The sequence below is a fragment of the Spinacia oleracea genome, chromosome 4 (genome assembly GCF_020520425.1).
Source record: "Spinacia oleracea cultivar Varoflay chromosome 4, BTI_SOV_V1, whole genome shotgun sequence".
In the NCBI taxonomy this organism is placed as follows: Eukaryota; Viridiplantae; Streptophyta; class Magnoliopsida; order Caryophyllales; family Amaranthaceae; genus Spinacia; species Spinacia oleracea.
The window spans coordinates 2,191,641-2,203,770 of NC_079490.1; the positions used below are offsets into that span (position 1 = coordinate 2,191,641).

Below are 12,130 nucleotides of genomic sequence, written 5' to 3' on the forward strand. Positions count from 1 at the left end.
AAGGAAAAGCCTAATGTGGCTTGATATTGTTGATACCTTGAAACAAGAATTCAAAACCCTGAATCAACGCGAAAGGGAATAAAACAGTAACTAGTAGTCCTCAATTATTTATCTGGACTTGAAACATAAAGAATGGCTCTTTATATATAAAAGACCAAATCCAGCAAGCATATAACAAAACTGCAAGATGAGAAGGTTTCTCTTAAATCAACATAGACATTACTACTTAAACCAAAACACCAATATTAAACCTATTAACTCAATGACCTAAAAAATCAAGAAGCTACTAACTCTTGCTTCTTCACTTTCTTAGTACTGTTAATTTTATCGCCAGTCAGCAATCTTGACAAAGTATCAGCTTGCTTCGTATTTCCCTCTTCGTTCAGGGTCTTGATTAAACATCTGTCTCAATACTGCTAGTCTGGATAATGCAGAAGAGGCTAACTAAGAAAGACTAACAAAATCTGTGATCCTAAGGTGAGTTTCAGATGTGTTTAATAACTCTACTACATGGTTCACTAAAAAATTATGCATTATTAGAGACTGATTTTGAGACGGATACTATAAAAGTATAAACATCTCAAACTTGAGACGGGTTAGTAAAGTTGTCTCTAAATTAAAATTGAGATGGAATTGTGTGCATTGTTTCAAAAATTCCGCCTCAAATTTGAAATAGATTTGCCAATCCCGTCTCAAAAATTATGAGACGCCCTATTTCTGTCTCAAATCCGTCACTAATCATCGATTTGAGACGAATTTGGACTATTTAGAGACAAAATTCTTCATCTCTATAAAATGATTATTTTGTAGTGGTTAACTGGTTGTACCAGTTTGAACTGCAGCGATTAACTGATATGTGAGCCATCTGCTCTTACACAGGTAGCACCCACACGGGCAATTCAGTCAGCGGAAAATAAAGTAATATTTGAGCTCAGAGATGGCAGAGTAAGCATTCCATCACAAAAGGACCATTTCCTTACTTAGAAATTTATCCAATATAATTGCTAAAAACGAACACAACTCAGTATTCAGTTTATAGCAGAAAATCCAATGGTTTCCATTGTAAAAGGAGACAACATATTTGAATCTCATAGAAGAATGTTTGCACACTAACACAATCATAGCTAAATGCTCACCTTGTCATATGACAGTTGGCAGAGATGCAACGAGTTTAGGACTACGACTGGATATGGTCAAAGATCATTGCAACTCCCACAAACCTATGTATGGCACATTTCTGGGCTGCTGCTGCATCATGAAGCTGAGAATACAGACATAAAAGCACCTAAAGATTGTTCAAGCATAATACAGAAGTTCAATAGCTAGGAGATACTGAAACATACCATACTGTACATAGTAAAGAATTGACACCAGGCCTTCTTCCTTCCATCTAGCAGGACAAGATGAAGCTTAGAAGCATAAGCTACTAAGCGTGTAGTAACATACAGTAACATACAATTGTCTCCAATGTCTACTGTACAGTGACATACAAGGATAGAACTATCCAAAAAAAAACATCTAGCAAACCTGTAACCAAAGTATTTCTGATATTAAAAGCAGTAACTTCAATGTTCAGATACATGGGATAAAAAAATTCAGTCAGATAAACACAGAATGCTACTGACGTACTAGTACTACTATAGTACTATATGTAATCAACTAAACATGTATCATTATTAGTTTAATACTGCGTGTATGTCATTAACATTTGTCCTTTGAAGTGTTGATTAAGAATTTTTATAATTTTTTCCATTCCTGTTCCAAGTTTTCAGTAGCCAAATGACAGTTTAAAGGAAATAGATACAGAGTACTTCACAGTACTTCAATAGCCAAACTGTGTTGCAGTAGCCAAGCTTGTACCTCGGGAAGTAAACCGAATAACCTGCTGAAATTATTTGATGAAAAACTACACCAAACACCGTACTGAAAGTTTTCGAGGCAAAACCAAAAACCTAAATAACAAATTAAAACGAAAAGGAAAAGCCAAATGTGGCTTGATATTGTTGATACCTCGAAACAAGAATTCAAAACCCTGAATAACGCGAAAGGGGAAAAAACAGTAACGAGTAGTCCTCAATTATTTATCCGGACTTGAAACATAAAGAATGGCTCTTTATATAAAAGACCAAATCCAGCAAGCATATAACAAAACTGCAAGATGATATGGTTTCTCTTAAATCAAAATAGACATTACTACTTAAACCAAAACACCAATATTAAACCTAAATTAATAACTCAATGACCTAAAAAAATCAAGAAGCTACTAACTCTTGCTTCTTCCCTTTCTTAGTAGTTAGTACTATGAATTTTAACACAAGTCAGCAATCTTGACAAAGTATCAGCTTGCTTCGTATTTCCCTCTTCGTTCAGGGTCTTGATTAGACTCTCGTATTGTTGTTCCTCTCAGCCACGCCACCTTTTAGTGATATTTTGCACAATATTGAGTATGCATTAAGAGTCTTACCAGCACTTAGAAGGGCATCCAACACCTTGTCATAGCTCGAAAAGTCCAACGTGAAATCTCTCTCCAAAGAATAATCTAGAAGTTTCAGAGCAGCGATTGTCTTCCCCTTATCACTGAGAACAGATAAAAGATTATCAATATTTGGTGAACACCCACTTTGCATTAGTAACTCAATTCTTCCAAGTGCTTCCTCAACATGACCTCTAATGAATAGAGCCTCCAAAATCTTTGCCGCCAAATCCATGTTTTTTGTAACCCTTTTCTCCAACATTACAGAAGCTCTCATATAACACGCGCTCCGTCCAGAATTAATTGTCACATAGTCCCAACCCCTCATAATGAAGGATATGACATAGTTCTCTTGATTCTTGAAGAAGATAATAAAACAGCATTTTAGTGTGAGATGTAGCATGAAAGAGAGGATTAATTAGTAATTACAAAGGCGTAAAATAAATATGAAAGAGATCAGTAATGGTGAAAATCTGGTGTAACACGCCCTCCGTCCAGAATTAATCGCCACATAGTTCCCAACCCCTCAAAACCAAGGATATGACATTTTTCAAAATGCCCTTTGTTGAATTGTAGCATGAAAGATATCAGTTTTGGTGAAAATCTGATATAACACGCCCTCCGTCCAGAATTAATTGTCACATAGTCCCAACCCCTCATAATGAAGGATATGACATTTTTTTTTTAATGCCCTTTATTATTGGGTCATTATCATCCTTCCAACCTTCGCCATCTATTATTAAATAGTGGCATATTGGGAAATCTAATCATAAACCATCGGTGTATATATCATAAACGAGTATGTGTGACATTTAATGCTGGACAAAGGGTGAAGATGTGCAGTTCCATGGACTGTCTAGGGGGCTTGTACATGAGATATGTGTCCAAAACCATTATGCACTTATTGGGTCTTGAACCTCCAAATAGGAGACCTGATCAACTATAGCCCGACCTGCTAGCCCGACCAGAACCAAAAAAGTGTGGGTTTGGGTAGCCTAAAATATAACATTTTTAGACCAAAACCCAATCCAGGCCGGGTGAGCCTGCACCAAATTTATGAGGTTGGGCATGATTTTGTGTGTGTGAAGCCCAGCCCGGCCCGAATTTTGATCACCTCTACCTCCAATACACCTAAAAAAGGAAACTGAGGTTTATATTTGTGATTTTGTATGCTGATAGGAGTGGCTCAAGACAACCAACTACAAGAGCCATGGGTAAATCATATGCATCCACCCCATGCAAAGGTAGCAAGAGGTGTAGCAGGGATACCATACCAATTTGGAGGACCCTTTTCCCATTCGATGACGGAAGGATAGCAGAACTTCATCTATCAGGTTTAGCGGGTGAAAATTCAGGACCAGATCATCATCAAATCAGTATCAGAAAAAGAACAATATCAAAATATTTGGTCAATATTAGATGCCCCTGAAACTGAAGGATGGAATGCAGAGTACTGTTCCGAGGAACGTGGGCCCACCAACTGCGTAATGGGTGTAAAGGAATATGACACAGAAGATTTCACAAACACAAGAAGTATGACAAGAAGAAGGCGAAAGGGAATGCAGCAGAACTACTTGATTCCCGGAATTTCTGACATCAAAATGGAAAAACCAGTGGAAGAAGAACAGAAAATGGAAGAGAATTGGGTGAATGTGAACTTTGGGATGAGAGTTATACAAGGTTTGACTTATGAATATCTTTACAATGAACAGATCATTTTTTCTGGTGTCAAATTCTGGTTTGACTTATGAATATCTTTACAATGAACAGATCATTTTTTCTGGTGTCAAATGCTGGTTTGACTTATTAATATCTTTACAATGATAATGTAGGGTTGTGGCTGAAACATGATCACACAACAGTAATGAAAGGTGCAGTTGGGAGTTATAATGGGAGTTTGTTTTTGGTTAATATTGATGGTAGTTTGTTAATTAGATAGAGAAGCAACAATGAGTTGCAGTGGATAAATTGTACTGCTATGAAGATAGGGAAAGAGATAATTGGTGGCCCTCCATGGGACAGGATTCATGGTGTAGGAAAGAAAATCACAGAAAATGATGCAATTTATTTTGTAAGCCGAGAACGGAAGACTTCTGCAGTTCACTGTAGTTGTGAAACACCAAAAATTCAAGTTACTAAAAGTTTGCTCAACTGCATTTTCCAATTGAAAAGAAGCAATTTTTTCCCTCTTGCTTTTAAGATAAGAAGCGTAACACTTGAAGTTGTTTCTTTTTAGTTCTTCCCATCAAGGATTTAGCTAGAATGATCTTTCTGATTACACAGTTGAAAAAATATAAAACCTGCACTAGAGTAGAGTGTTCACAACAACTACTTCTCTGTCAAGATGTGATAAACTGATAATTTTGAGCAGAAAATTAATGGCAGAAATATATTTAATTTGCTTGAAAGATGATAAACACAAAAAGGGGATATAAAAGTAGTGACTTGAGGCCACCAATCTCCAGAATTAGTGACTTGAGGTCACCACTCTCCAAAGCCTAAGTTTTACCAAATTCTCAACATGACTCTTATAACCTAATGTGCCCTTATTTATAACTATTCTACTACACCTACGGACCTACCTAATTTGTCTTCTACCTAATATTACTCACTATCTATTATGCACTTCCCTTACACTTGGTTCATTGCACAAGAAATAATATTCATATACATTAGCCTTTTAGGATCCCCGGGAAATTAATCTCCTCTCATTATGCATTCAAAGAATAGTTTTCCGATATTTTACCAAAATGGATTAACATAAGACACTATTGTCTAGGTTGCTCTCAGGAATTTTAAATGGAAAGACTGCAAAAACCCTAAAAATACAGAGGTTGCAACGATAGTAGACCAGGAAGTGTGTAGAGACAAGATAGTTTTTGTTATCGGAAGGAATGGACGTTTGTACAAATATAATGGATTGTCCGGATTATGGCACGAACATCATAAATCTCAGCACTTAGTTCTCTCAATATTACCTGGGACAGCTATGAGGCTATCAGCACTATCATTGGAAAGCTATTTATTCATGATTTCAAGAGATGGTGAACTAATTGAATATCACTGGAACTCACTTGATGGATGGATATGGGTTGAACACGGCACACCGAATGGGGTGAGAATAGCTGGAGCTCCAGGCCCAAGTTTTGCGGGTCACCAGTTGTTCTTAGTTGGGTCAGACGGGAAGGTTTACTTAAGGCACTTCGATCAAGGAGAGTGGAAGTGGAGAAACTGTGGTTTTCCAGATTTAGAAAGTGTGTCAGTTGAACAAGAAAGAGAGGAAAAACTGAAGAATCGGAACGAAGAAGGAATCTGTTTCAATACTGATAGTCTGGATAATGCAGAAGAAGCTAAACTAAGGAATACTAACAAGATCGGTGATCCTAAGGTGAGTTTTAGATGTGTTTATTAAGGTGTCAAGGTGTCGTTTGGTTCATATAGGAAGTAGAATTTCCGATGAAATGCAAAATGAGTTCCTTAATTAAATTTATGGGACATTCCTAAAGTTGTTTGGTTAACAATGTGGGAAGTAACTTCCCATGGGAATTTCTACTTACATAGGGGGGACTAGGTAAGCAAATTCCCCCACTTTGTGGGAAGTTGAAATTCCTAGAAAGTTTCACTTCCCCCATTTCATCAAAAAACTCACACACTTCGAAATTCCTAGGAATTTTAACTTCCCATATTTTTGTATGCCAACCAAACAAAACCTAAGTCTACATGGTTACACCAGTTTGAACTGCAGTGATAATTAACATATGTGAGCCGTCTGCTCCAGGTAGCACCTACACGGGCAATTCATTCAGCGGAAAATAAAGTAATAATTGAGCTCGGGGATGGCAGAGTAAGCATTCCATATTTCCATCACAAAAAAGACCATTTCCATACTTAAAATTTATCCAATATAATTGCTAAACCAACACAACTCAGTATTCAGTTTAGAGCAGAAAATTAAATGGTTTCCATTGAATAAGGATATTATTGGTGCATGCTCAACATATTTGAATCTCATAGAAGAATGTTTGCACACTAACAATCATAGCTAAATGCTCACCTTGTCATGTGACAGTTGGCAGAGATGCAACGAGTTGAGGACTACGATTGGATATGGTCAAAGATCATTGCAACTCCCACGAGCCTATGTATGGCAAATTTATGGGCTGCTGCTGCATCATGAAGCTGAGAATACAGACATAAAAGCACCTTAAAGATTGTTACAAGCATAATATTACAGAAAGCTCATTGGCTAGGAGATACTGAAATACACCTTACTGTACGTAGTAAAGCAATGACACCAAGCCTTCTTCCTTCGATCTAGCAGGACAAGATGAAGCTTAGAAGCATGAGCTACTAAGCGCGTAGTAACATACAATTGTCTCCAATGTACTCTGTATAGTGTACATAACATACAAGGATAGATAGAACTATCAAAAAAAAAATCTGGTAAACCTGTCACGAAAGTATTTCTGATATTAAAAGCAGTAACTTCAATGTTTAGATACATGAACTTTTGTGGGTTCAGTACTTCAGTCAGATAAATACAGAATCCTACTGATGTATTAGTACTATTCTATGCAATCAACTACACATGTTACATGTACATTATTGCGCGTATGTCATTACCTTTTGTCTGTTTAGGTGTTGATTAAGAATTTTTATGATTTTATCAATTCTGGTTTCAAGTTTTCAGTAGCCAAATGACAGTTTAAACTTTAAAGGTAATAGATATGGAGTACTTCACAGTACTACAATAGCCAAACTGTGTTGTAGTAGCCAAGCTAGTTCCTCGGGAAGTAGACCGAACAACCTGCTGAAACTCTGAAAGTATTTGATGAAACACCAAACACCATGCTGAAAGTTTTCTGAGGCAAAACCAAAAAACCTAAATAACAAATCAAAACGAAAAGGAAAAGCCAAATGTGGCTTGATATTGTTGATACCTCGAAACAAGAATTCAAAACCCTGAATCAACGCGAAAGGGAATAAAACAGTAACTTGTAGTCCTCAATTATTTATCCGGACTTGAAACATAAAGAATGGCTCTTTATATAAAAGACCAAATCCAGCAAGCATATAACAAAACTGCAAGATGGTATTGTAAATGGACATTACTACAAAAACCAAAACACTGATATTAAACCTATTAACTCAATGACCTAAAAAATCAAGAAGCTACTAACTCTTGCTTCTTGCCTTTCTTAGTGCTGAGAATTTTATCACCAGTCAGCAATCTTGACAAAGTATCAGCTTGCTTTGTGTTTCCCTCTTCGTTCAGGGTCTTGATTAGACTCTCGTAGTTGTTGTTCCTCTCAGTCACTCCACCTTTTAGTGATATTTTGCACAATATTGAGTATGCATTAAGAGTCTTGCCAGCACTTAAAAGGGCATCCAACACCTTGTCATAGCTCGAAAACTCCAACGTGAAATCTCTCTCCAAAGAATAATCTAGAAGTTTCAGAGCAGCGATTGTCTTCCCCTTATCACTGAGAACAGATAAAAGATTATCAATATCTGGTGAACACCCACTTTGCATTAGTAACTCAATTCTTCCAAGTGCTTCCTCAACATGACCTCTCATGAACAGAGCCTCCAAAATCTTTGCACTCAAATCCATGTTTTCTGTCACACCCTTCTCCAACATTACCTTCATAACACGGCTAGCTGTTTGAACCCTTTCAGCGTTATAAAGACCCTCCATAACTGCCCTGAAAACCGCTGAATCAGGCAAGTGGTCATTCGCGATCATACTATCAAGAACAATTTTCGCATCAGCTGGTTCGCTCTTCTCCAAGAAACTATGGATGAGTAACTTGTAAGCATCCGCTGTTGATTTCACCCCTCTCCTAATCATGATATTCAACAATTCAAAGGCCGATTCAGGGTTGTTCTCTTTTGAATGCCCACGGATCAAATTATTGAAAGCAACAGGATCCTGGACACCCTTCTTCATCAGCTGCCTGAATAGGGTTTCAGCTTTTTGAGTGCCACCATTGTTGCAGAGATATTCAATAATTGCATTATAAGAAGTTGGCTCCATATCCATACTACTTTGAGGACTCAAAATTATATCTTTCTCAATAAGCTTATCCAATAATTTCACCGCCCTATCATACGCCTTAGCCTTACAGAAAGTTTCGATTAAGATCCCATAATGTCCAGCTTCAGTTGGGATGCTCAAACTCACCATTCCTTTAAGTACATCTGCAGCAGCATCCAAGTTACCTGACTTACACTGACAATTCAATAACTTCACAAAGATTGAATTATCCTTCGGATCCCTCGGAGCAGCACGTCTCTCCACCATCTCCCTCAACACAGCTTGAGCTTCAGAAGCTTTCATGGCATCACAAAGTCCAGGCAAAAGAGTCGAATATGTAACAGAATTCGGCTTAATACCAAACTCCTTCATCTCCTCAAACATCCTAAATGCATCATCAACCTTCTCTGCCAAAACATAACCTTTAATCATAGTAGTATAGCTAATAACAGTAGGAGCTATATTCTTCCCCTTCATCTCCACGAAAAACTTCTCCGCTTCCTCCACTTTCTTCAACCTATAAAACCCATTAATCATTGTATTATAAGTAACCACATCCGGCATAATACCCCGACTAATCATATCCTCGTAAAACCTATTCGCAGTTTCGGCTCTTTGACACAGAAAGAAACCCCACAAAAGGATGTTAAATGTATGTTTAGTAGGTGCAATTCCCTCCTCCAACATCTTATTATAGTACCTTTTCGCCATCATATACCTCCCTCGCCGCAATATAACCTTAAACAAAGTATCATAAGACTTCCCAGTTCTCTCCACACCTAATTCCTTCATTTGCTGAAAAATCTTCACTGATTCCTGAACAATCTCATTCTTACCATAACTTTCAATCAAAACAACAAACATGTCTTCATCAAATTGCAAACCCTTTTTGGGCATATCCATCAGGATTTCCCGGGCATGATTTAGCTTCAATGAACGCCCTAATCTAACAATGATTTTCATATGGGTCTCTCTATCATGCTTAAATAAACCCGACCGTTCGACCCACCGGAAAAACTGGAGCGCGTGGTCCGTTTTCCGGGAACTATCCAGCACACTCAGAACAAGAGATTGATCAAATTGGGGAACTAAATTACGAATTGAGTTCTGTAAACGGGTTGTCCAAGCTCTATTAGCCATCATTCTAGCAATTATATCCTCTACTTTTTCTGGGGTTTGATTCTTACCTCTTGGAACCCTCTGATTCAGAGCAAGCTCTGTTCCTCCTTCAACCAATCGACCACCTTCCTGTTTCGCAGCATCATTGCTTTTCTCTTGGAGTGGATCAATGGAGGTGGGAGATTCTGGTAATGGGTCATCAATCGAAGTTGTTGAACAGAATTGCTTGATGAGATTTAATGGGGTTTTGCTTGAGATCCCGTAAAACCCAGGATAAACCCTAGATGATGATCTCAGATTTTGCAGCTTTGAGCAAGAAATGTTTGCCATTTTTCCAGATTAGCTGATAAATTAGAGGAAATGTGGGTAAATGATTGACTGGGTGACAGAAAGTTTCGAGCTTCTTGAGAAATCACAGTGATTTAGCCATTTTCAGGCGTATGAGTTGAGTTTGAGTTTGAGTTTGCGTTTGAGTCTGGTTAGGGTTTGTTTGAGATGGTGGAGTGAATTGGCAAGGGGGCTTTGGGTTTTGGTTGGGCTTACTCTTATTGGGCTTTTAGAGATACCCAAAAGGCCCAAACCCGTTTGTTATAGTTTTGGTTTCACAAATTCTTATTTACAAGTGGTGTACAATAAATATTGTACACCGGAGTAAAAGTTGATTCAAAATGCTTAAAAGTTATATTTGTATATGTAAAAGTTATCTATTTTTTAGTGATAAATTTTTTCATTTAAATAAAATTTATTTCTTCAAAATCACTATTAATGTATAAATTATCATTTAATATTTTCATATGTTTATCTATCAACATTTTTTTATAATATAAAAGTTACAAAAAATAGCATAAAAGTTATCTTGGTGTACAATATTATTGTGCACCGTGTACGCACAAGACCTTTTGTTTTTGTTTTCACTTTTTTAAGGAAACTAGAACCAGAAAACTAGGAAAATGGGAAAAAAAAAAAAATTGTAAGGCTGATTGGTAAAGACAGATTTGTAAAACAAAATTATTTGTGATTAACATGATTTAGGGATTCCAATTTCCAAAGTTGTTGAACAAATGGAACCAAGAGTTGTTTTAAATTTGATTGAGAAAACAAGAAAAAAGGCAATGGAAACTGTTCGAGCGAAAATTGCAGATGAATATGGCAGGATGTCGGTTTGGGGAATGTGTTGATTGAAAAGGACGATACAGAAGAAGAAGAAGAAGAAGAAGAAGTATACTCTGATGATTGAAGCAATCAATTGATAAGATATATGAGTATCATTATTATTAAGAAACAAAATATGTTAACTCTAAATATTTACGAGCGTTGTTGCAGAACGTTGTGATTACTAATACGCACATGTTATTTATTGCATATCTCACCAAAAAAATCGTCAATTGATTTGTGATGTGCATGTAATTTTTAAAAATAAGTTTTTTTCTTAAAATTATATTGATAATAATTAACAATAAACATAATAATTAATACTTACAAATAATCGATAATTATTAACTTCAATGAGTGATCACACAGAATTTTAATATAATAACATAAATATGACGTATTTAATATAACAACGCAAATAATCATAATATTACATATTTTATTTAAGAACTTATAGGAACTTATATGACCTTATTGGAACTTATAGGACCTTATAGAACCTTATTGGAACTTATAAACCCTTATTGAAACTTATATGAACTTATCTAAAATCATTTGAACTTATAGAACCTGGAAATAAGGTCCCATAATTTGAAGATAACAATTTCTAACTCTAGTTTTACCCTCTAAATAATCTTGGATGGTTGCCTTCTCCTAACATATGAAGAAAAAATGTGGTAGGGACCACTAATGTGCCTACAAATACCCTTGGATATACGGTGCACCCGGATGCATCTAATAATTTTCAGTACATAACTACATATGGTCTTAGAGACCAACGTAGTTTTAGCCAAATCAGTTTTAGTGGCAAGTCAAGTCCAATTACTGTGACCCTTGTGCGGAGGGGCTCCTAATGTATTATTTTTCTTACTTAAAAGAAAAATCAATTGCTGCAAAATTGTACAATTATCTCACCTCGTTAACCTCCGTTTTCTTCTTGTACCAAATACAATCGTGACACCTATTAATTATAAATTATGGTTTATATACCCGGGTGCACGATGCTCACGGTGCACCCTGTTTTTAAATGAACATATAGTTCAAATACAAATAACATATTGTTCATACCCAAAGAACATATAGCTAATGAACATATAGTTCAAATCATGGTACATATAATTTAAATATTTCACTACGTACTACATGTACATTGAAATCATTCTTAATGTTCATTAGATTTTCAACAAATGTTCAACAGGGTGCACAATGAACATTGTGCACCCGGGTGTATAATCCAAATTGCGTATTAATTATACATAATATTTTTTAAAAAAAACAATAAAAACGACAATTTTGTGCCTAAAAAAGTTGACATGCATACTACTTCTTATGGAGATTAATGTGTAGAT

General features: G+C 36.3%; 1 protein-coding gene across 1 annotated transcript; it reads right to left on the bottom strand.

Moving 5' to 3' along the window:
• Window positions 1-7,375: 7,375 nt before the first annotated feature.
• LOC110801155 (pentatricopeptide repeat-containing protein At2g37230) lies at window positions 7,376-10,130 on the bottom strand. Its single transcript, XM_022006484.2, has one exon. It carries the CDS (start codon window positions 9,957-9,959, stop codon window positions 7,638-7,640), a length of 2,322 nt encoding a protein of 773 aa, XP_021862176.2. The 5' UTR covers window positions 9,960-10,130; the 3' UTR covers window positions 7,376-7,637.
• Between the last annotated feature and the right edge of the window lie 2,000 nt (window positions 10,131-12,130).

Excerpts from the sequence above, each read along its gene's own strand:
- LOC110801155 (XM_022006484.2), bottom strand. The coding sequence starts at position 9,959 with ATGGCAAACATTTCTTGCTCAAAGCTGCAAAATCTGAGATCATCATCT.